This window comes from Lepus europaeus, chromosome 14 (assembly GCF_033115175.1).
Source record: "Lepus europaeus isolate LE1 chromosome 14, mLepTim1.pri, whole genome shotgun sequence".
NCBI classification, from domain to species: domain Eukaryota; kingdom Metazoa; phylum Chordata; class Mammalia; order Lagomorpha; family Leporidae; genus Lepus; species Lepus europaeus.
Window position 1 is genome coordinate 26,030,730 of NC_084840.1, and position 26,157 is coordinate 26,056,886.

Below are 26,157 nucleotides of genomic sequence, written 5' to 3' on the forward strand. Positions count from 1 at the left end.
TCAACCCCTGTTGTGGCCAGCCTGGCCTTCCTGGTGCTCCTCAGATGAGACAAACCCGGTGGCTCCTCCTCGCTTCACCTGGTCAGTATGACTGCTCAGCAGTCTCCAGATCTGTTGTCTGCTACATCCTCTCAGATCCCCCAAACTTGGTCCATAGAGCACCCCTCACAGCTGTGAGCCCTGCTTACGAAGGAACTCACCCTGTCTGCCACCCACTCACGTCACCTCCTGAGGTCCAAGAGCTGTGCCTTTTTGTTTGCCCTGTCCTCCCAGCCACCAGCACGATATCTGACACAGAATAGGCACTCAAATATCTTTTATTAGAATAGGACTCTGAGTTAATAAAAAGATAGCAAAATTTAAATTACTTGGAAACATTCCAGAATTTATAAACATATAATTTAATTAGCTGATGTTTTGGTTAGACTAAGGCTTAAATTATTTATTAATTTAAAGCAAGAACTTAATTGAGCTACACTCTTATCTAAGTTTTGTATCTTCAAATATATTTCCAAAACTTTCCCATGAGTTAGCATTTACTCATCTACACATGCCTTCTCCCAAAAGGTTAGCATACGTGTTTTTCCAGGCATTAACAGAAACAGGACCGTAATCATTTACAGGGTGTCAAATACCAGGCTATTCACTTTACATTCAAGCTTCACAAGAGATAAATCCCATAACCTCTGCTTTCACAGGAGATGAAACTGAGCTAAGCAACTAGCTCAAAGTTATACAACTAGTAAATGGTAGGATCCAAACTCAGACCAATTCAAAGTCTATGTATTTTTCCAAGATTTCGTGCTTTCTTTAATATCACACTTATATAGCAGTATCTATTGTTCACTGAACACACATCTGTCTGAGGCTTTAAAAAGCTTAAGATGATTAAGCTTTCAAAGAGTTGCTTATTTCAGTCTCTCTTACACAAAAACTAATTCTATCCCACCCATATAAAACAATCTGCCAACAACTATTCCAAAAGATACCCTTTTCCATGCAATCTATACCTGATTTTACAAAATAAATTTAGCTTTCAGTTAACTTTCTTCTCTGCAAGGACCTCAATTAACTTTTAAAACTGAAACCACCACATTAGGGGAAAATGTGCACACCTGTCTCCATTTCTTTCAGAAAGCTTTTTGTAGGTGCAATTTGAACACACAGTTCCTATCAAACTCAACTATTCCCCAAACCATCCATCAGAATCAAAACTATACCAAAAGCTCTTTTGGTAGGAATTAATCTAAATCACACTCTCTAGCCTAGCATTTTGTGTATCAATAACTTTGCTAACTGCAAGTACTTATCTGAATGATAAACCACAGAATACTTTCACAACTAATGTCCTGAGTTTTTGAGAGAGTAAACAGGAAGACAGGATTCTCAGTAAAGCAAGTATTAATGAAACATACGACTAGTAAACATTTTATCAACTTGCAGATAGGAAGGGGTCATTTCACACAATTATGTATATTAATTCTTGAAAAACACAGCTCTGATTCAATAGCACCTTTTAACCCAAAACAGTTTTTTTTTTTTTTTTTCTTTTTTGACAGGCAGAGTGGATAGTGAGAGAGACAGAGAGACAGAGAGAAAGGTCTTCCTTTTTGCTGTTGGTTCACCCTCCAGTGGCCGCTGCGGCCGGCGCATCGTGCTGATCCGAAGCCAGGAATCAGGTGCTTCTTCTGGTCTCCCATGTGGGTGCAGGGCCCAAAGGACTTGGGCCATCCTCCACTGCCTTCCCGGGCCATAGCAGAGAACTGGCCTGGAAGAGGGGCAACCGGGATAGAATCTGGCGCCCCGACCAGGACTAGAACCCGGTGTGCCAGCGCTGCAAGGCGGAGGATTAGCCTGCTAAGCCACAGCGCTGGCCAACCAAAACAGTTTTTTTAAGATTTATTTTTTATTTATTTATAAGGCAAAGAGAGGGAGAGAGAGAAAGAATCTTTCATCTGCTGGTTCACTCCCCATATGGCTACAATGGTCAGGGATGTTCCATACTGAAGCCAGGAGCCAGGAGCTTCATCGAGGTCTCCTATACATAGGTTCAGGGGTCCACATACTTGGGCCATCTTCTGCTGCTTTCCCAGGCACATTGGCAGGGAGCTGGATCAGAAGTGGAGCAGCTGGGTCTTAAACTGGTGCATATACGGGATACTGGCATTGCAGGAAGTGGCTTAAACTGCTACACCACAATGCCAGCTCTCCCCCCACAACAGTTTTAAATTAGGATTTCTGAGCAGTGAATTAGTCTCTTATCAAAGTCATAATAATAAATAATAACGAAAAGGATCATGAGTTCTTAAAGAATTAAAATACTTGAAAATACACTTAACACTAAAAATAGACTATAAAAGTATAGTAATTAAGACAGAGTGGTACCAGCAGAAGGACAGAGAGACCTGTATAGATCAATGAAGCAGAACTGAGAGTCCAGAAATAAATCCATACCTCTATTGTCAACCGATTTTTAACAAAGGTGCCAAGATTGTTCTGTGTGGAAAGAACAGTCTTTCTAACAAATGACACTAGGACAACTGGATAAACACTTGTAAAATAATCAAGCCTGGACCTTTATCGCATACCATATAGAAAAAAAATCAGCTCAAAATGGATCTAAGAACTAAATACAGAAGTCTATTTGTTAGCTTTTCATCACTTACAACAAATGCCTGAGAAAAGCTGCTTGCAAGGGAAGGAGGTTTACTTAGGTGTTTAGTTCTGGAGGGTCACAGTCCACGAACAGATGGCTCCCATGGGTCTCATGTCTGACACAGGTGGGGAAGGGTAGAACACATGCAGAGAATGGTTTCACCTGAGGATCACATGGCAATCCAGAAAACACAGAGAGAAAGGGAGTGCACTTGTCTTAGGTAATGAAACCTCTGTGAGAATTACTTTCAGAAATCAAACCCCACTGACCAAAAGACCTCCCACCAGACCCACCTCCCAGATACCATAATTGTATCAAGCTTTCACCTATAATCTATAAGCAATTACTATTAATCTAGTAACCATTAATGTAAGACTTTGGGGTTTAAACATCCACATGAGTAGGAATATCAAAACATGTTCCAACTATAGCAAAAAATTCTTAACAGAAAACAGAGGTATAAATCACATTATTTGGGATTATACAATGATGTAGATATAACACTATAAAGTAAAAACAATCAACAAACCAAAAATATGATCTAGTATCCAGTGGTTAGAAAGAATTCTTACAAAGCAACAATAAAAAGACAAATGACTCAACTAAAGAATGGGCAAGTGACTTGAATAGATATTTCTCCAAGAAGATTTACAGATGGCCAATAAACAAATGACAAGACCATTAGTGATTAACAAAATATAAATCTAAACCACAATGAGATACCACTTTACAACAACTACGATGGCTGGAACTGAAAAAACAACAGGGCAGGCATTTGCCCAAGTAGTTAAGTTGCCACTTGGGCTGTCCAAATCCCATATGAGGTTCAAGTCCCAGCTTCACTCCCTATTCCAGCTTTCTGCTAATGCAGACCCTGGGAAGCAGCACAATGGCTCACATAATTGGGTCCCTGTCACACCCATGTGGGAGACCTGGATTGAGTTCCTGGTCCCTTTTGGCCCCAGCTTTGGCCTCAGCTGGGGGCTGTTGTGGGTGTTTGGGGAGTGAATGAGCAAGCGGGAGCTCTAAGTCTGCCTTTCTTTCTCTCTCTCTCTCCCCCTGCCCTATTTCTCTCTTTTTCTCTGCCATTCAAATAAATAACTAAAATTCAAACAAAAACAATGAAACAAATAGAATAACAAGTATTGGTGAAGATATAGAGAAATTGGAACCTTCCTACATTGTTGGTGGGAATGCACAATAGTGCAGCTATTATGGAAAACAGTTTGGCAGTTCTTCAAAAGTTAAACACAGAATTACCACATGACCCAGCAATTTAACTGCAGGGGCTTAAAGAACGGAAAACATATGTTTATACCAAAAAACACACATGAATAATTATAGCAGCATTATTCACAATAACCAAAAAGTGGAAACAAACCAAATGTTTATCAACTCATTAATATATAAACAAAATGTGGTCTATCCATGCAATGGAGTATTACTCAACAATATAAAGGAATGAAATAATGACACGTTATAAAATAGATGAACACTGAAAAACATGAGAGGTGAAAGAAACCAGGCACAAAATCATATTACACTATTCTGTTTAGATGAAGTGTCCAGAACAGGCAAGTCCAGAGACTAAACGTAGATTAGTGGTTGCCCAGGGCTAAAAGGAAGAAGCAGGAAGCAAACAGCTCATGTGTTCACAGTTTCTACTGCAGAAGTGATGAAATGCGCTGGCATGAGACAGCGGTGACAGATGCAAATCAAGTGAATAAACTAAAGAAAATCCTGAATTATGTACTTTAAAATAGTGAATTTTTATGGAATATGAATTATGTGCTTAACACCAAATCTGTACTGAACATAGTTTATCTTTTGATAATTCAGAAACATCTTGATGTACTTCAATTACAAATGTTTTCCCTTTAAAGTGTCAAATAATGTAAGTTTATAATTAACAGCATATGCAAAATATGTACTAGATAATGTGATTCATATGGTTTCTTAATCTTTAATGAATAAAATGTTTAGGAAAATGTCCTCCTAGAAAACTTGATCAGGTCTACTGAATCTCCAGAAAAAGATAAAACCTCATAATTGATCTTTTTATAACACCATTTTTTAAGTTATTGGAACTATAATTTAAAATAAGGCTTGCTTTGCTTTTCTTATTTTTTTTATTTGACAGGTAGAGTTATAGACAGTGAGAGAGAGAAACAGAGAGAAAGGTCTTCCTTCCGCTGGTTCACTCCCCAAATGGCCGCTATGGCTGGCAAGCTGCGCCAATCCGAAGTCAGGAGCCAGGTGCTTTGTCCTGGTCTCCCATGCAGGTGCAGGGGCCCAAGCACTTGGGCCATCTTCTACTGCCCTCCTGGGCCACAGCAGAGAGCTGGACTGGAAGAGGAGGAACCGAGACTAGAATCTGGTGCCCATATGGGATGCTGGCGCCGCAAGTGCAGGATTAACCAAGTGAGCCAGGGCACCAGCCCCCGCTTTTAATATTTTAAATATAAAACAGCAAAGAGAAATAACTAATTTTTTAAAAGATTTTATTTATTTATTTGAGAGGTAGAGTTACAGACTATGAGAGGGAGAGGCAGAAACAAAGGTCATCCATCCATTGGTTCACTTCCCAAATGGCCGCAATGGCCAGAGCTGGGCTGATCCAAAGCCAGGAGCCAGGAGCTTCTTCTGGGTCTCCCACGTGGGTGCAAGGACCCAAGGACTTGGGCCATCTTCTACTGCTTTCCCAGGCCATAGCAGAGAGCTAGTTTGGAAGAGGAGCAGCAGAGGACCAATCTATTGTGCCACAGTGCCAGCCCCAGAGAAATAACTAATTTTAATGATGTAGACTTTTTTTTTTTTGGACAGGCAGAGTGGATAGAGAGAGAGACAGAGAGAAAGGTCTTCCTTTTTGCAGTTGGTTCACCCTCCAATGGCCGCTGCGGACGGCTCATCGTGCTGATCCGAAGCCAGGAGCCAGGTGCTTCTCCTGGTCTCCCATGTGGGTGCAGGGCCCAAGCACTTGGGCCATCCTCCACTGCACTCCCGGGCCATAGCAGGGAGCTGGCCTGGAAGAGGGGCAACCGGGATAGAATCCGGCGCCCCAACTGGGACTAGAACCCGGTGTGCCGGCGCCGCAAGGCGGAGGGTTAGCCTGTTAAGCCACGGCGCCGGCCATGATGTAGACTTTATGTATTACATTCATAAGAGTAAATGCAACATTCTACTAATAAGGCACAAACAACAGGAAACAATTCACTAGGTTAATAATATGGGACACAAAACTTGAAAACCTTGTGACTGCATTCTTGCTCATACCATTTCATTTTTCAGGTCCCAGTGAACTGCTCTGCCTCATGAAGTCCACAGATGAGATCATGAACAAATGTTCTGTTTTTAACAATAGAGTTTATCAGTTTTAGGCACTAGTAAGGGGTATAATGCAAAACAAATATCATAAGCCTTACAGAAATAAACTAGTAACTGTAATTTAAAGTTTTTTTTTTTTTTTTTTTTTTTTTTTTAATGAATATAACCCATGTCTCTGGGGTCCATCAGGGAATATAAAACAAGCTCAAAGTCACACAAGGAAGGAGGCTGGTGTTGTGGTGCAGTGGGTTAGGCCGCCACTTGCAACACCAACATCCCATATTGGAGTGCAGGTTCAAGACCCTACTGCTCCACTTCCAATCCAGTTTTCTGCTGTTCCGTCTGGGAAAGCAGCAGATGATGGCCCAAGTGTTTGAGCCCCTGCCACCTACATGGGAGGTCTAGATGGAGTTCAAGGCTCCTAGCTTGGCCTAGGCAGCCAAGGTGATTGCAGCCCCCTGGGGAGTGAACCAGCAGATGGAAGATCTCTTTCTCTCTCTCTGTCTCTCCCTCTCTGTCAATCTGCCTTTCAAATAAATAAATATTTTTTTAAAAAAGGCAAAGAAGAAATGGGATCATGGGTGAACTGGAGAGCATGGGCCTGCTGAAACAGGGCAACCAGGAGGCAGTGCTGGCAAATCGCTGCCAGGCCTCTAGTTTCCCAAGAGTAGTTATAGCACAGAATTTTTCCTTGTTTTGTGAAATCCACATTAGTTTAAAATGTTGGCAACTAAACTTTTTTTTTTTTTTTTCAAACAAATCTAGCAGCTCCTGTGTGTGGCCACTAGTTTGCAAATTCCAAAAAGTCCGTTTTAAACAAAGACTAACTACTCAGCAAACCCCAATGTTAAAGAAGGAATGGTAAACACAGGAAAACTATACTGATTTAAGCTGGGTGGCACTGGGGATGCACAGACTAGACCCCAGACAGCAGTATTGAGGTCACATTTCTTTCATATTTATTACTGAAGCATCAAAGGTAACTCACTTCTGCCACTTGTTTTGATGACTTTTTCTTACTGCAGCCAAGTGGGAACAGAGTGGATGTCTTAACTGCACGCCACTGGTAAGCAGTCCAAGAACCACAAAACCACTGGGGAGGGGGATACATTTTGGAGGCTATTTGTTTTTAGACAGCTCTGAGAAAATTAACTAAACAGCAAAATTGGTCTCCCTTTTATGACAGTCAACTAGAGTATATAAAAAGGTGACACAGCTATTTGAACTATAACTATGTACTTAAACCAGAATCTTGTGTTGCACCTTCTGGTATGAACATGGTACCATTACATACATGAATATCTCTGGAAAACACACAAAGCAATAAGCACACACATACACACACATACACCCCTTTTTCAGCAAACCTAGGAGAAAAATACGTATAAAAACTCTGAAGTGGCTGAGAGCAAGACTGCGGCCAAATGGGCCAGAATCCATGTTGGGGCAGAGAGCAGACGCAGAGAGAGCTGGTGCCCCACCCACTGAGGACCCAGCAGCAGCAGCTCTCAGAAAGCAACAGTGACTTCCCTGAGGAAAGGGGTGTGCAGGGCCACGCCGGGGCCGTGTCCTCCAGCTACAGCTGCAAAGGAAGGAGGGGAAGTACAGAACCAGCAGCCAACGCCCGGATTCAGACGGGCTTGGTGAGGCCAGTGACTTGTGGCAATTCTAAGAAACCCATATGTGGGTGCCACGTGTGAGAAGCATCATCTCTGAGGCAGAAATGTGGAAATCCAACCTGGCCCTGCCCAACCCTCCTGCAAATAACAGACTAAGGAAATCTAATTCATTAAATCACAGGAACAAAGAGGCAACTGGCATGGCACTGGCTGAAAGATACAATGAGAAGAAACGGTAGAAGAGAGCAGCGCAACGTACTGACTGCCAAAAAACACTGCAAAATTGTACCATGAAGAGGATTAAAACTATAACTGGATACTCTCACAGGGGCTGAAGAAGCCACCACCACTATGAGCAAGACCGCAAAGCAGAAACACACAAGCAAGGAGGCAATGTCTAGACAACAGGGAGCCAGGAAGCACGTGCTGCTAGAACGCAAGAAAGAAATACACAGGAGCGTCAAAGAGTTCATGGAAATTTCTCATTATCTTCTAAGTCCATTTGCCACGAACTTTTTCATGCTACCTTATAGAAAAATAAGCAAAATCATCACAGAAATGAAGAAACAAAAAAGAGAACAAAGAGACATCACAGAAAATATAGCAAGATACAGTAAAGAAACAAAAAATTGAAAAGGATTAAAGGGAAAATAACAGGTATAAAAGACACACAAAGGAAGAAGCAAAATACATATAACTAGGATCTCCAGAAAAGAAAACCAAATCAATGAAACAAAATTTAACTATAATTTTAAAGAAAATTTTCATGAAACAAAAAACAGATTGGAGGGGCTGGTGGTGTGGTGCAGCAGGTTAAGCCGCTGCCTGAACAACTGCATCCCATATGAGCACCACTGAGTCCTGGCTGCTCCATTTCCAATCCAGTTTTGTTGCTAATGCACCTGGGAAGGCAGCGGAAGATGGCCCAAGTAGTTGGGCCCCTGCCACCCACATGGGAGACCTGGATGAAGTTCCAGGCTCCTGGATTTGGCCTGGTCCACACTGTAGTCATATGGGGAAAGAATCAACAGATGGAAGACCAATCTGTCTCTGTCACTTCGCCTTTCAAATAAATAAATCTTTAAAAAATATAAAACAGATTTGAATCCACATATTAAAAGTGAACATGTATACCAGCAAAACTTGAGCTGAACAGTCAATACCAATATATCCCAGCAAAGTTACTAGATATCAGAGATAAAGAGAATCTTTTAGGCAGATAAATTAAAAAGATCAAGTCATTAATAATGGGAAAAAAAATTCAAGTTAGCTTCACACATCTCCATAGTAACATTTAACATGAAGAGACATTTGTACATCTGTAGGTTACTCAAGAAAAGAATGCATAAGCCAAGGGTTTTATAACCTGTTACACTGTCCTTCAAATGTAAAGCAACAAAAAAGTTCCCAACATGTTATAATTATGTTTCCATGAAATTTATTCTCATGAACCTTTGTTCCCACGAACCTGTATTGAGAAATGACTAAAGGATGAAATTGAGCCAACCAAAGGAAAACTGGGAAGACCTGCAAAAGTACTTGGTTGAGCTTTACATATATCTAACTAAGGAACTAAAACAAAAACAGATGGAGCTATAAGGATAATAAAATAGAACATAAATATTGCAGGCTATAATGCTATATAAATGCAAATAACGTAAATAGGGAGAAGAGAAAAGAGCAAGAGGGATATAAAACAAGCTTACTGATTACCTTGATGAAATAGCTGGGAGTCAAAGGACATCTTTAAAGTCACAAAGCAAGTCACAGAGTGCAGGCACACGTAATAGTGCAGATGAAGCATAAATGCTACTGATTAAAGTTGGGTGAAGGAGAAAAGGGAAGACAGAGGGATTAAAGAGCTTCACTCTGATTCACAGACTATCAGTGAAGATTGAAGAATACTAGATAAGGTAATTAGTAAGACAAAAATATGAATCTTCCTAAATATCAGAACAATCAAGCAAAGGAAAACAGATGACACAGTGAAAGACAAAAACAACACAGGGGTTGGCATTGTGGCACAGCAGGTTAAGCTGCCACTGTGACACCAGCATCCCACATCGGAGCAGAGGTTCTAGTCCCTGCTGCTCTGCTTCCAATCCAACTCCCTGTCAATGCACCTGGGAAGGCAATGGAGGATGGCCCAAGTACGTGGGTTCTGGTCACCCACATGAGAGACCAAGATGGAGTTCCTGGCTCCTGGCTTCTGCCTGGCCCAACCCTGGTTGTTGCAGTGAACCAGCAAATGGACAATCTCATTCCATTTCTCTGTGTGTGTGTGTGTGTGTGTCATGCTGTCTTTCAAATAAACAGAAAACACAAAATAAGAGGTAACAACAGTGCCAAGACAAAACATCCTTAGTATGAAAAACTGTAAATTGATTCAATTTACAGAATGGTGAATGAGATTTTCAAATTGACTAATAAAGAAAAACTTAACTCCATGCTATATATTATAGACACATCTAAATCAAAGTAATTTTTAAAATTTGGAAATGAAAGGCTTGGCAAAGATATCAAAAAAAAAGTAAACAAAAATATAATAGGCATTGTTTTATCCAGCTCCTTCTGACTCTAAGCCTGCATTTTAATACAAATACTGTCCTATGTGCTTCTATAATACTTCATGAGGGTGTGTATGCTGGTAGAAATATATACACATGGTTTAAAAAACTATGTAAAATAAATTATTCAAGTATAAGCCATCTTTGAAATAATACCAGATTATTGAGCTTAAACCATCTAGTCATATTACCTTTAGTGGAATATTTTCCAAATAAAAACCAAAACACTGTCCTGAAAACTCTTCCCTTGGATTCATGTCAAGATCAGTTGTCGATATCACATCATTCACTAACTGTTCAAGCTGACGACAATCTGCTTTCAAACACTCAAAAAGTGAAATTTCAGTGGAGTTGTTGTTCTTCATTGAGGTAGCTAATTAAGGAAGTGAGAGTTTAAGAAATTTCTAGTATACTATAAATACTTCCATTGAAGCAAGAATTTTTAACTTCTTGCAGAAATCCATAGCCACGACACTGCTTTCAGATGGTAAAACTTCGGAAAGAGATTTCATGCCTCAGAAACAAAAGGGCAAATGGACAGTAAAAATTAAAAAAACATTCTAAGAACATTATCTAAAGATCAATATTAGCTCGTTAAATACAAAAATAAATTTGTGGCCACATCAACGTAGTTAATGCTTAAAGGGAAGTAGCTGTGAATCTGTTTCAATTTCAGTATCAGTAACAAAAAGAGAATGGATAATAACAGTACCGACCTGATAAAACTGTCGTGAGCAATAAATGACTAAAGGTTGCAGTGAAATGACACATTCATTAACATGAAGTACTTAGAACATTACTTGGCTTACATTTCAGTAAACGTCAGCTAATGTTATTGCCACAAAGATATAAACTTCAAACGTACACGTTATTCATCCTAAATCTATTTTTATAACTACTGATGACACAGATGACACACCCACAGGGAACTATTTCCCTAATAAAGAACAGAATTTGAAAGTCTCCCTTCCCTAAGTCCTATTCCCTCCCTGCCACAATCTACCACTCGTGTTAGATCAGGAGCACCATCCACTCTCATCCCGTGCTACATTCTGTTAGAGCATTCTTCCCAGCGTCGCTGTGGGTGCACCCTCTCTCGACCAATGCCACTGAGAGTTCCTTACAGTCAGGGATTACATCCTGTGTGTCTCAGCACCTCCCGGGCATCTATTACCACATAATACAGGAGCTCAACAAAGGTGTGCTAGGTTAACAAACGTGTATTGCAGGAGATTATACGTATGCATATATATACAACATGAACCATGTGGGGTTTCAACTTCATGGATTCCAAAGATCTTGATAGCAGACTTTTCAAGTGAGGTAGCCAAGGATCTTCAGTTGGGATCAGGAAAGAAGGGGTTCTTCAAGAAACAGACATTCACTAAGCACTTTGCGAACAGCAGGCAACATATAGCCTTTTTGTTATAAAGAAGGCGCCTGGGCACTGTGCAGGTAATGCTCACTCTCACCAGTGAACAAAGATGTTCGAGTTAAAGGTAGATCAAGACCATGACCCCCGGAGTTCTCCCAAATTGAGTGCTCTTTCCTCTAAAACAATGCCTTTCAACTGCTTACTGCACTCGGAGGGGAAAAAAATACATTTGTAGCACCACTTAATATAGACACATGCATTTCTGGTATTTTCTATTTAATTCTATTCTATTTCACTTCTTATTTATGAGACAGACAAAGACAGAGAACTCACACACTGGTTCACTCCACCAAATGCCTGTAATGGCCGGGGCTGGATCTCCTCTGCAAGAAGCTGGAATTGGGAATGGAGCTGGGACTCAAACCCAGGGGCTCTGATGTAGGATGCCCATCCCTATTTCCACTTTTTTTAAACGTGCATCTTAACACACTAAATTGGTTTTATGACTCAAAGGTTAAAGAATACTACTCTAGGGATAAGTTTTTGGTATAGCAGTTAAGAGGCCACTTGGGACACCAAATCCCACATTCACTTCCAGCTCCTGGGAATATGCGTCCCAGAAGGCAGCAGGTGATAACTCATGTAGTTGGGTCCCTGCCACCCATGTGGGAGATCTGGACTGAGCTCACAAGTTTGGCCTGGCCCACCTATGGCTGTTGTGGGCATTTGGGGACTGACTTAGCAGATGGAAGATCTCTAGCTATCTCTGTCTCTGTGCCTTCTAAATAAATAAGTAAAAGAAATACTGCTATAGAAGATATGTTTTTAAAATTTTCTCTAGAATTTCAAGATCAGAAACAAATCCTAAAAATTTTTCTTACACAACAAATCTGTATCTCAATAAGAAATGTAAAATACTATCAAATAATCAAATAAATCAAAAGATTAACATACAATCATGGCAGCTGTCACTTGAGGAGTAGGAAGAAGCCAAACCTAATCTCCATCAGCTTTCTCTTAAGCTACCCCAAGTAAACATTCAATCTAAGGAAAACAGGGTTTGCTAAGCAAAAATAGCTTGGCAGCAAGTCTTCTGGCACCTGGTTCCTGTTCAGACTGACCCTGGTCCATAAGACTCTCATCCTGTATAGAAATTCTGGAATGTCCACTTACAGTGAATATCTTTAAAGCATTTCATGTACAAGGGCTTTAATGAAATGTGCTTGGACAACAATGATTTTATTAAAACACATGGATGAAAATATAAATGTTTTAAAACCACATTGTGTTTTGTACAAAATCTCTCTTTGACAATCTTCACTTATATGGGGAAGGTTTCTACCAGTGGCAAATAAAGCATGCAGAAGTGTAGCATTAGTTAGGCTAGTGTCTCTTTTGGTTTGCTCTTAAAATACTAGGGCAAAGGCAGCATGAAACTTCTCCAACATGAGATACCTGCACAGCACTTCCCACTAGAGGAAACATGATAACAATGATCATCACCACCTCGGAGCATTGTCTTGAGAGTTCTTTCAAGAAATGTGTTTCCTTGAAAACATAAAGTCAGTGGGGGCTGGTACTGAAGTATAGCAGGTTAAGCTGCTGCCTGCCAACTCTGGCATCCTGTGTGGGAATGCTGAGGCAGTGGAAGATGGCCCAAGAGCTTGGTGGCCCCTAACACCCATGTGGGAGACCAGGACGGAGTTCCTGGTTCCTGGCTTCAGCCTGGCCTAGCCCAGACTGTTGGGATCATTTGGGAGTCAACGAACAGATGGAAGATGTCTGTCTCTATCTCTCCCTTGCTCTCTGCTGCTCTGCCTTTCAAATTAATTAATTAATTTAAAAAAAAAGAAGAAGAAGAAGAAGAAGCAGGCAGAAGGACCAGAAAATCTCTTTTCCATCTTTTGTGTCCCAAGGCAGTTCTCTAACTTGGAAAATGCAAAGTACAAGAAAGTTCACTGATGTTCTTGGGCTTCCCAACCTTGCCAATCCCCATCCAAGAAGCAGGCCTGAGTTTAAAGAACTTATTTTTGTAGCATTTGCCTCAAATAAACAGACAACTTTCTAGAATTAAGAAATCTTCCCATCTAAGTCTGTTTAGAATTAGAGAAAGATGTTCTTTTCATAAAGATAAAATATAATTTTCCTAAAAAAAGGAAGAAAGTCATACATACTTACTATTTTTATTAGCTCTGTCTGTGGTGGTAGAAGCATTGTGTATCTGCTCTGTCCAACACCATGGCCACTAGCCACCCAGTACTGAGCCCTGGAAATGTGGCTGGTGTAACTGAAGAACTGAATTTTCAGCTTTATTTTCATTCATTTCCATTTAAATGGTCTCCTGCAGCCTGTGGCTACTACACAGGGCAATGTAGTAGCTTAGGTAATCCACATACATCCTCAGTTCCAGAGCTAGGGAACTGACTGGACTTACATCAAATGTCACTTGAAAAAAAAAATGACATTCTATACCAGCACTCGATTTTCAGCCTGCTAATTAATATTTAAGGCTTCCTCATCAGCCTTTCAATAAAATTTTGGCAATCTTTCTTCTAAAATATGAACATACTAAATCTGTTGAGTGGCATCCTTTGGCAACATGCAAGTTTCCATTTGTGAAACCCAGACATAGGGAAAGAAAAAAAAAAACAAAACTTTTTAACAAGTCTACTCTTCTCTTGACACAAAGAGAAGAAATAAAATATGTAACCCAACGAAAGGCCACTATATCCCTTGAGATTCTTTCCTAGGTACACCTGAATGAACTTATATGTCCATGTAAGCTCAACTGATGTATGGCAACAGAAAAGCTAGATATGCTCATCCATATTTCTATTTCTCTAAACCCAGTTGCAGTTTTCAACAAAATTCACCCCTACCTTTGTTTGACCTCTTGACTGTGTTCTGTTATGATCACACTCTGACCAGACCCACTAAAATCAAGCATTCTACCTATGGGAAAACAACTTAAAATATGAGTATATACACTAAAATATCCTATACTTAAAAGAGATAAACTGATCAAATTGTCAAAAATGCAATAGCCTGAAGAGCAGATGCTTCAGAGACTAAATTATGCAGATCAAACTTAGACCACTTTCTAAGCAGGTGGCAAAAGAAACCACACAGTTCTACACTCAGCCAGGAAAAGATATACCCCTCCCCCAAAATATGCTTAAAGATACACTGCAGCCATGCAAGGGCCGTCGGATAACCAGCCACAACTCCCAGCAGCACCACTGTACAACCTCAAGGTCAATGTCAAACTAATTTTTTCCCCTTCCCAACATGCTAACACTTACATAAAAACATAACACACACCAGCACAAACATCTCAATAATTTCACTATGAACTTCCAGGACCTGTTTCTAAAAATGTTATGAGCATATTTAAAGCAAGCACATTTAAGTATACTGTAGGAAGAATGAAGCCACTAATACTACATGGCTCAAACTACACTGAACAAAGCTAAGATACCAGTACCACCACAGAATAGAATTTCATTTTTTCTCTACCAGTGCTGCTGGTACTACCAGGGCCTACAAAAGGACTGGAAGCTCACCTACTGTATCCCTAAGAGCACTGGACTCTCAACAAGACGCAGGACAAGGATGCATACACCATCCTAAGGGCTTCAGCTCTTGCAGAATAAGGAATGACATTGCTGGAAGGAGAAAAGGCTTCATCTGGCACAAGGGAGAGCACTAGCTATCAGTTCTTGTCTCATGTCTATGGCTAAAACCTGCAAAGGCCGCCTGGGCAGGAAAGAGGGGGATGGAGAATTTAAGATGGAGAACTGCCGTGCGGCTCGACTCTGAGAGTACCCTCTCCGCTCCTCCAGGTCCTGAACTACAGACTCCTGATGGCAGCATCTGCAGCTGATTCCCCAAGGAACTGCCTACCAATTCTAAATGTCTGTGATAAAAGCCTCCCTATCTGACAAGTGCTAGAAACTCCCGTGCTTTCCTCATTATCCTAATTCCTAGAGGAAAAAAGTACAGCAAATAAAATAAAGCATGCAGACTTTTCACAGCAGAGGCCTAAGATCTCAAAGCACAAAAGCTTTATAAACAGAAAATCAACACTACAGAACTACATTTAGTTCTAAAAAAGTCCACGTTAGAACCGCATTACTCCTGCTTCCCAAAGCGCAACTTAAAAACAGCAATATAAATCCACTTAAAGACACTCAGAAGGTAAATTAGCATAACAGATAATTTAATACGCTCAGATTTATGAGAGAAAAATATAGGTTCTAGAAAACAAAAGAAACAGACGGAACAGAAAAGAAAGCCATTTTTGGCTTGGCTTAAAATGTTAACACTGCACAATGTCACATCAAGTGGAAAAAAAAAACTGAATAAACCATCTTGGCACATACATGGCTCATTTTTCTAAATCCCCCATGTTTATGGGCTAAACATCTTATCTCTTCTCCTTGTAAGCCCCCAAGTCTTAAATAACACACTCTCATTCCTGTGTGAGAGCTTTTGCAGACCAGTGTGAATAACTGAATATCAACTGCATTCAAAACATATCATTTAAGGGATTTGTCATATGTGGTTATGAAATTATACTTCTGAAAACACCACGCTTCGTAATTAAGATCTTGAGGGGAAAAACCCAATCGGATTGTTTTCCATTACTTTTTCCAAAGCCAAAGCATAAAGGCATGTTCAACCCAAAGTGCAGTACATATGTGATCATGGCTCCTGACTTAAGCACATTAGGTGTCTTTACTCAGGCATGCAGCCACAGAGCCCGGACTCTCACCTGTGTATCCGGCGTACCATCCCCAGGAAGCCACCATTCCTAAAAGCCATTTGTACATGATTCCTTCAATGTACCAGAACTGCTTGCTGTCCAGCACGCGCAGCGGCTGCAGGATAATCACGTAGCAGATGTAGGAAGGAATGGCAACCAGGTTGTTGGCGACCATGAAGGCAAACCTCATCAGGGCTTTCACCAAGATCCAGCCCAGCCACGGAGCCTCTTCCAAAGTCACGGCCATCCTCACGCTGCAGTCCGGCCAGTCTTTCTGGGGCGAAAGGAAAACATTCACTTACACACAAACCCTAGCCAGCACAGAAGTCGCCTGCAGCACAAAAACCAAGGACAACGCGAGGGTCTGAGGCTCCGGGGGAGGGGGAGGGCGAGTACCTCGGGGAGAGAGTCCACCGGGGGACGCCGGCGAGGGAGGAGCAGCAGCGGCAAGGTCAAGGCAGCCGGGCGGCCAGGCGCGGGTAGGTCACAATATAGTTAGCAAATAAGCCAGTTCCCCCTCGCAGGGCGGTCGCCGTCCTCGTACCGCGTCTCCCCGCGGTCGTCCAGGTGGACTTGAGAGGAGGAAAGAAACACGGGCACCCTCAGTGTGTCCGAACTGGCGACACGGGTGACACGCGGGAAACGTCCTCTACAGGGACCTCTCGGGGGGGACTCCCCGGGTCGCCTCACCGCCACCCTTCCCGCACAGTGATTCATTCCTTTAAAAGGTCTGGCGCGCGCACCAGCGAGGAGTGAGCTCGAAATTCTCAGGTGCAGCAATTGGGGTTTGGGCTCCTTTTTTTAAAAAAAAAAAAAAGAAGAAGAAGAAGAAGAAGGGGGGGGGCTAGCAAGAGAGCATAAGAGGGGAGGAGGGGAAAGTGGGGGTAATACGGCGAAAACGCGAACGCACCGGAGTAGGGGGAGGGGAGCAGAGCCCGCGGAGGACAAGGCAGAGGGGCCAGGGATGAAGGGAATGAGATCTCCGGCCAGACCGGGAAGCCAGGGATGATGGACGCAGCAGGGGAGAAGAGGCGACAGCAGCCTCGGGGCGGGTGGAGCCAGCAGCGGTTTCCGCGAATGTGGACCGGGTCGGGGCGGCGGGCGCGGCCCACGCTCCGGGCTCACCTCAGCGGGCGCGGACGGCGAGCGGCGGCAGAGCGCGGGGGCGAGCGGGGCCGGGGGCCGGCGGCGCGGGGCGGCGGCGGCGGCGGCGGGTGTCCCCGGCCGAGGGGTCGCGGTCATGGACGCGGCGGCGGCCGAAGCGGCCCGAGGCGCGGCGCGAGCGAGCGCGCGGGCGCCCTACTCCCCTCGCGGCTGCCTGCGGACAGAGGGACGGCGGGGACTCAGAGGCCGGACCTGTCACCGGGGCGGGTCCCGGGGAGGCGGGCGGATGCCCCGCGCCCCCGCCTCCTCCCCGGGGCCTACCGCGCCCTCGTCCCTCAGGCCGCGCCGCCGCCTCCTCCCCGGGCCACGCGACCACGACACCCCTTCCCCGCCCCCAGCGCCTCCCAGAGCCCGGCTCCGCTGCCGCTCCGGGGCCTGCGTCCGCCGAGCCTGGGGTTACCTCGGGCTGGCCCAGCCCCAGCCCGGGCTGCGGGAGCCAGAGGAGCCGGAAGAATGCATGGCCGGCGGCAGGGCCGGCGGAAGGAGGCGGCGGCGGCGGCGGCGCGGCCCGCGCGCGGTCCCAGGCGGCGCCGAGACGCGGTCCCCGGGACCCGGCCGCGTTCGCCCCGGCTGGCGGGCAGGGGCGCGGGAGGAAGCGGCGGGAGTCGGGACTGCGGCGTAGCCGCCCCCAGAGCGCCCTCTAATGAAGGCGCGGCGGCCGCCGACGCCGCCGCCTCCCGCGCCCGGACCCCGCTGGCCTGCGGGTCACGGCCCGGGGGGCTGCTCGGCCGCTAGGCCCGGGCCCAGCTGAGGCCAGAACCGAGGAAAAGGGCCTCTCGGAAGGGTTCAGGAATGAACAGCCGCCCTTACACCGCGTGAGGAGCGCTCGGTGCGAACGGAGAGCCCCTTTCAGCCAAAACGGTCGCTTTTCATTGTTAAAAGACTCGTTCTCTGCCCAAACTGGGAGGCAGCCCTCCGGAAGGCTGGAATGTCCTCCCTTCGTTCCTAACGAAGCCCAGGTGCACTGATGGCTTTCCTGCTGAACCTCCCCGGAGTATTAAGGGCTCGAGTTTTAAATCAATTCTTTCAAGCGCCAGAGCTCTTGTTTCTGGAAAGCACCTGGCGCATCCGTGGCAATTCCCATTTCCCATCCACCACCGCCCAGCCACTGGGAATCCGGTTCTGCCCGGAGAGACCCAAATTTGGTTGGTCGAGGAGGGGAAAACTCCACCAAGGCAATGACCACGGGAACTCCCAGGCCGTGCTGGGCGCTCCTGGTCCATTCTAGTTCCAAGTCTGGACCACTTGAAGGAAACGCTAGAACTATCCCAATGGCCTGCCCGCTTGCACGTTCTCAAATGGCCTACATTTCAGCTTTAAGAAACTCAGCTTTGAAAACCTTGAATCCCTTAATAATATTTGTTGGGCGGGGAGTGAGGGAGGCCTGTTAGGGCTTTCTTTTGTTTGTCCCTAGGGAACCATAATACCAGTATTTTTCATCAGAATGCCACTTAACTCTGCTTACTTTGAAAATATTCTCTCCCTGCCCCCCCCCCTTTCTCTTTTTCTTTCTCTCTCTAGTTCCTCTTTGGTCCACAGATTAAGGACAGAGAAGAAAATTCACCTTATGCTACTGAAAGAATATGTTGTGTTCCCTTTCCCTTTGGTGGTGAGGAAATATTAGGACTCTTCAAATAGTTCGTGGAAAATGCACCTTATCTTTTAATTCCGTTTTCCATGAACTTTTTGAAGCACTCTTGTAAATGAAGGACAGAGACTGTCTGAAGTACTTATTAGATTCCTCTCCATTTAGTATTAGCTTTTATTTATATCATCTATCTTATTAATATTATATCTGTTACTGTAACATAAATATTTAAAAAGGCATAAATCATGTCCATACAAATTCAACTGATGTATAGCAATAGTAAAACTAGATATGCTCATTCTATTCCTTGCATTCTTGCTGTTAATTTGGGTGCTAATGTAATATAATCTTTAAATAAGTCTCTTGAGAGAAATAATTTTTATACTGTAGATTATTGTTCAAACCATGCCGCGACAGTCCTGAGAGAGGTGAGACCCATATTTCTTTTGAGAATCAAGAGTAAACTCTCCCCTAAGGATCCCAGTCGTTCCATCCCATTCAGCTTTCCCACAGTGGGTGAACACTGGCTGCCACCTGGAAACAGAGAGCCTACAGTGGGATTTACACCTGGTTCCTGGATCACGGAGCACCTGCCAGCACACCAGACACACCAGTACTTGCTGGGATGCAATTAGTACCAGCCAGCCAGGCCCAGGAAAAAGCCAGAGGTTGGGCAAGACCAAGCTTGAGTGTGCGAAAGCATCACTTGGGACGTCTACCTGAAGGACACGTTCTTAAGCCTCATACCAGGACATTTTACTACTCCAGATCCAGTGGGTCCTGTGGGTCCTGTGGGCCTGGGGGCTCACTTTTTTATATATATAAAAAGTCTCATAGGTGATGCTAATGCAGGCAGTAGGCAGGCCTCGTTTTAGATGATCTTGATCTATGGGTATCTTGACATGATCACATTCTTTTCTAGACCCTTGATTTTACTTTATTTTGGGGTAGTAAAGGGGAATCCTATTTTCAAATGTTTATTTATTTATTTTCGTCTACTTGAAAGTCATAACTACAGAGAGACAAAGAGACACTTTACATCTGCTGGTTCACTTCCCAAATGCCCAAAACAGCGAGGGCTGGGCCAGGGTGAAGCCAGGAACCAGAAACTCTATCTGGGTCTCCCATGTGGGTGGCACGAATCCAAGCTGAGCCAGCATTTGCTACCTCCCAGGGTGTGCATTAGCAGGAAGCTGGACCTGAAACAGAGGTGGGACTGGATCGCAGGCACTGTGAAAGGACTGCTTAACCCACCAAGTGCAACACCTGCTGCTTCCCAAAACCTTTTCTGTAAGGACACCACCCACATTGGATTAAGAACAGCAATAACAGCACTATCTTGACTTCATTAGTTCTTTTTTTTTTTTTTTTAAGTTTTTTGACAGGCAGAGTGGACAGTGAGAGAGAGAGAGAGAGAGAGAGAGAGAGAGAAAGGTCTTCCTTTTTGCCGTTGGTTCACCCTCCAATGGCCGCCGCGGCCGGCGCATCACACTGATCCGAAGCCAGGAGCCAGGTGCTTCTCCTGGTCTCCCATGTGGGTGCAGGGCCCAAGCACTTGGGCCATCCTCCACTGCCTTCCCGGGCCATAGCAGAGAGTTGGCCTGGAAGAGGGGCAACCGGGACAGAATCACGGTGCCCCAACCAGAACTAGAACCCGGGGTGCCAGCGCCGCAGGCGGAGGATTAGCCTATTGAGCCGTGGCACCTGCCTTGACTTCATTAGTTCTTTAAGGCCCTATCTCCAAATACTGTCACATTGTGAGGTTAGAGCTTTGAGAGGCGACTTTTGGGGGCACACCATTCAGCCGTAACATCATCCTACTTTTACACTGCAAAATTCTGCCGTTTTAGTAGCTCCTCATAGAAGGGACATGGAAGCCCTAATCTGATCATTTCAGTTATTCTCTTGACTAGCTCCAACCTCATTAGACTTTTCTTGAGGCTCAGCAAACAGTACAATACATCATGTTCCAGGGGTAGATGTGCCCTCGCTTTGTGCCAAGGGTGCAGGGGGAATTGGCTTTCTGACCTCAGCACACTCAGTTTCTGCAGAGAGTTCAGCACCCATGAACCATGAGACTGCGTTCGGGTGCACGTCAGGGAACAATTTCAAAGGACGCTTATATTTATTTCTTGTATTTGAAAGTCCAGCTGAGTTATGCACTTTATATTCTTTTGCCTTACATGTGTTACCTTCCTCTTGCCTCTTATACAACTTTTTTGCTCTATTGTTTTTCAGTCACTTAGGCACACTCCTGTGACCCTTCTCTGACATAAGCACGACAGGCAGACAGATGGAGGCTGGAACCGCTAGCTCTTCGGGCAGACAGATCTTAAGAAAGCGAGGACTTTCTCAATGACTACTTAGCTTCTAGCCTCCTATCCTACTTGTGAGCCACCGTTACCAAAACACAAAAATGAAGTCAGTAATCTCACAGGCTTCTTGCACGCCCCCACTGGGAGAAATTGGGAAACAGATCCTAGCCGATAGCCACAGGTGTTACAGTTTCTGTTTTGAAAGTCTGTATTGGAACCGCAAGAGAGATGATCCTTTGAAAGGGAAACAGGAATTCTTGCATTTCTTGGAGTCGCCAGACATTCTAACTGCAACACCTCAGAAGGCTTAATTCCACCCATCTGGTCCACATACATACAACAAATTAGATTATAACCAGGGAGAGGCTCCCATGGGCAAGAACATACCCCTTGGGCCCTCTCCTTTTCCTTGTGGCAATTATAAAAACATTTCACCTACCTGGGCTGGTTTCTGCACTAAGGCTCCAATGAACTATTTCCTCTCGAGGGAAAACCCCACCAGCAGCATTGCAGATGTGCAATGACTTGGCACAGGCCCATCCCCAGCCCCCTGTCACTGGGAAACAGGGCCAAGCTAGGAATCAGCAGCCCAGTAGAGCAAGGCTTTTGTTAGCTTAGCTTCAAACAAAAGGGGGAAATACGTATATATGGATGTCTTCTTCTATATTCATAGAAGTAACCATTTTACATGAAATGTACTAGGCTTATAACCTTAAAATTATTTTAGACAAGGTCAGTCAAATCATCAAAAACTTGATTGCAACTTTCTTTAAGGCATTTAGCAACTTTTCTTAACAGAATTGGCCCTAAACAATATTATCGGGTAAATAAGTCCATCCTCTCCACGCGCCTCTCCAGTTCAGCTCATTTTCCTTTTCCCTTTTAAGACTAAAATTATTTCAGGGCAGGGGAGGGAAGGCGTTGTGATGAGCTGGTTAAACCACAGCTGGGACAACATCCCATATCAGTGTTGGCTGCTGCCTGCTTCAGATCGGCTTCCTGCCTATGCACCTGGGAGACAGCAGATGATGGCCCAAGTACTTGGAGTCCTGCCACCTACATGGGAAACCAAAATGGAGTTCCTGGTTCCTGACTTCAGCCTGGCTTAGCCACAGTTGTTGGGGGCATTTGGGGCATAAACCAGTGGATGGAAGACTGATTCTATCTCTCTCTCTCTCTCTCGCTCACTGAGGCCTCTGTCTCTCCCCTCCCTCTCTTTGTGTGTCACTCTGCCTTTCAAATAAAATTAAATAAATATTTAAGATAAAATAAAATAAGCCCTCTTGCTAAAGAGCCTTAAGGCTCCCTTTTCCATCCTCGACAGACAACACTAACAGGATCTTCTTTCTCACCCGTCCACTATTGCATTTCTTTGGCTTAGCGCGCTCTCTCTAGCCTAGTATTAGTAAAACTAATCCCTGCAGACGTGCTTATGGCTATAAATGGTGTTTTCGCTTCCTAAAGTGTTAACATTTCACAAAGGAATTCTTAAAATCCCCAAAGCCTTTGCACACTTCTGCTGGTGGAGTCTCGGTACTGCAGTGGATAAATATACTTGTGAGATATTTAGAGGAAGATTTCAGCATGTTCCTCCACTCACAGAACCTACAAAATCACATAAAAAAGACTACCTCAAATCTCAAATAGTATTTTTCTAACCCAAGAAACTAAGTAATAACATGTTGTTGATTATGTCAAAATACTAACAATCACAGGTACTTATGGATCATTTTCAATATTTCAAGACATGTTCTCAGAGTTTTAAGTGCATGACTTTGGAAGGACTACATCGTTGTTCGCTCACCTTTTACAAGTGGAGAGATGAAGCCGTTTGTCCTGGATGTCTCAGAGGCAGAGAAGAGACTCTGTTCCCAGATACCGGGCTACAGAGCTGCAGACGGCTGGCTCCTGCAGAGCAGCTCTTCCCCTGCTGGTGCCGTGGCTCAATAGGCTAATCCTCCGGCACACCGGGTTCTAGTCCCGGTCGGGGCTCCGGATTCTGTCCCAGTTGCCCCTCTTCCAGGCCAGCTCTCTGCTGTGGCCCGGGAGTGCAGTGGAGGATGGCCCAAGTGCTTGGGCCCTGCACCCCATGGGAGACCAGGAGAAGCACCTGGCTCCTGGCTTCGGATCAGCGCGATGCTATGGCCGCAGCACTCCGGCCGCGGTGGCCATTGGAGGGTGAACCAATGGCAAAGGAAGACCTTTCTCTCTGTCTCTGTCTCTCTCTCTCTCAGTCCACTCTGCCTGTCAAAGAAAAAAAAAAGAGAGAGAGAGAAGCTCTTCCCCACCAGAAGGGATGGGAAGATTCAGAGGATGCCCTTCTTGTCCAGCCGCAAGCCCTGTGGCTGCCTCCTCTCCCCTCCTCTACCACTGACCCCTCGCCATGTTGCATGAGCCACACTTAGAGTACTCACCACCTGGAAAGAGGATGTGTTGCATGGCTTTGCATGTGCAAGCTCATGGGGACCTTTGGCTCATGGTTTTCCCTTCTGTGTCTGTCTGATCTCAGGTTCAGCCGAGATAAGAGAGGGTCTGTACTTCCACTCCTACCTCTGCTTTAGGACTTGCTGTGTCTTCCTCTGGGCCTAGGCTTCTGTTGGAGTGCTTATGCTCTGAGGAGAGAGACTGGGCGTTTCATACCATCTACTTTTTCATTATTGTTTTCCCAGCATCTAGCTTAGTGCCTCATATGTGATAGGAAACATACTTTTGGATGCAGTGTTTGTTTTCTTTACTATGATTGCTTTTCACTTTTTATTATTATTTATTTAATTGAAAGCAGAGTTATAGAGAGGCAGAGTCAGAGAGAGAGAGAGGTCTTCCATCTGCTGGTTCACTCTCCAAATAGCCGCAATGGTCAGAGCTTTGCTAATCCAAAACCAGGAGCCAGGAGCTTCTTCCGGGTCTCCCATGCTGGTGCAGAGGACCAAGGACTTGGGCCCCCCTCTACCGCTTTCCCAGGCCACAGCAGAGAGCTGGATTAGAAGTGGAGCAGCCAGGACTCGAACCAGCACCCATATGGGATGCCAGCACAGCAGTCGGGCTGGGGGTGGGCTTTACCTGCTGAGCCACAGCTCTGGCCCCTACTTTTCACTTTTTAAACAATAGGATAATTTGGACAATAACATCATCATTATCATTCAAACCATGGCCAAAGAAATAATGTTGCTAATACTTCATTTACTAATTTATTTCCACCTTTTCAAAATGATTGTTTTAGTAATGTTCAGTGGCTACACCTGCCTCAGCTGAATCACCAACTACACAAATACCCCTTTTATTATTAAAATTCCTCCTCCCTTAAGCTATCCCCTATTCCCATCTCAGATTATGTGGTCAAGTATTTAACTTTTTGTTTTGATGTCTAAGTTTTGACATTGCGTTTCTATGTCTACCTAAGCAAGTCTGATGTCTCTATCTGGCTTACTCTAGGATCTTCTCTATTGCATTCTTCACTCATTATTCTAGAACTTACCAGTCAACGGGCCATGTGCTTCAGTGAGGCTTAGGTGGTTGAGCCTAGCACTGCTAGGCAGCAAACTAGTAGCCTCTGATTACATCATACTGCTAGTACCGTTTTCAATGAGCAGCATGAAGTGGAAAGGATGGAAAACACTGTCAAATTCTCAATGTTCAATTCTCATTGCCTCCTCTAGTTTTAAACAAGCACATTCCTATAACTTCTCTTGGTTGATTCCTCCTGCCTGGAACACCTTCATGCTTTCTTCCTGAGCATTGTAACTACCACCTGAAGCCTGTCTCCTCGTCCAGGACTCCAGAGTTGTCTCTCTGAGTGACGACTACTTTTATAGAGAACACCACACTAGACTTAGGTCTTCACTGTCACACATTCCAGCAGCAAGCTGTTGTAGTGTAGAACCGCAATTAACTGCTCACCTTTGAACCTGCAGCTCAAGAAGATCTCAGTACTACCACAACATTTGAGAAGCTCCACATGCGCGGTTCCCTGGTTCTCCATTCAGACTGCAGACAAGTTCCCATCTTACCTCTTTATCTGCTGGTTCCTCAATGGCCTGATCCTTTCAACCACCCTGTCCTTCCACGCTCCAGCCGCTGGTTTTAAGCCAAATCTTTCTTAGTGTCTCTAGCCCTTGGGAAGCTCAGTCTTCTCAAGGCCTTGAGTTCCCATCAGTTTCCAGCCAAAACTGCTCTCCTCACAGTCACCTGAATTCCAGCGTGGCAATGTCCCTGGACTCTGTCCACAGAACTTCCCAGGATGGACTTCTTTCTGGAAACACGATACTGATGAGCTGCTTTGAACTGGCTTCTACCCTCTGTCCTCTGCCCTCACTTTTATCCCCAGAAAACCAATGAATCTGCAGCTTTCTTGCATAACTCCAAGCCCTGCAATTGACAACCAGCTCCTGACTTCTGGATCTCTTATCTCACAAAACCTTATGTTTCTGGGTTTCCTCACAAATTTGAAAAAAAAAAAAAAAGCAATGTTAGAACATCTTTGTTCTGGTGTTAGGGTGGTGGTATTTAGTGATATTTGATGAGAGTGAGGAATTCTCCTGTAGCAAAGATTGCAGGATTCCACGTATGTATGGGGAGAACCAGGTATAGAGAAATTGTGTGGCTTGTTCATCATAGGCTAGAAATTTGATGTGGTCTTCTTTAAAAGATTTCTTTCTTTATTTATTTGAAAGGCAGAGTTAGAGATTGAGAAAGAGAGAGCTCTTCCATCCACTGGTTCACTCCCCAAATGGTCACAATGGGCCAATCTGAAGCCAGGAACCAGGAGCTTCTTTAGGGTCTCCCAC

General features: G+C 44.3%; 1 protein-coding gene across 3 annotated transcripts in view; it reads right to left on the reverse strand.

The window, feature by feature from the left end:
- LPGAT1 (lysophosphatidylglycerol acyltransferase 1) overlaps nucleotides 1-25,546 on the reverse strand; it is a 94,339-nt gene extending 68,793 nt beyond the window's left edge. Inside the window, exons 1-2 of one of the 3 annotated variants that reach the window (XM_062210302.1) lie at nucleotides 25,381-25,546; nucleotides 16,316-16,580 (exon numbers count right to left, since the gene is read on the reverse strand). In XM_062210302.1, coding sequence (XP_062066286.1) covers nucleotides 16,316-16,553 — 238 coding nt within the window. In that variant the 5' untranslated portion in view covers nucleotides 16,554-16,580; nucleotides 25,381-25,546. Of the gene's footprint in view, nucleotides 1-16,315; nucleotides 16,581-17,431; nucleotides 17,502-17,870; nucleotides 17,892-25,380 lie in introns of those variants that run through there. The other 2 variants (XM_062210303.1, XM_062210301.1) reach the window with 2 other exon arrangements.
- Nucleotides 25,547-26,157: the final 611 nt, after the last annotated feature.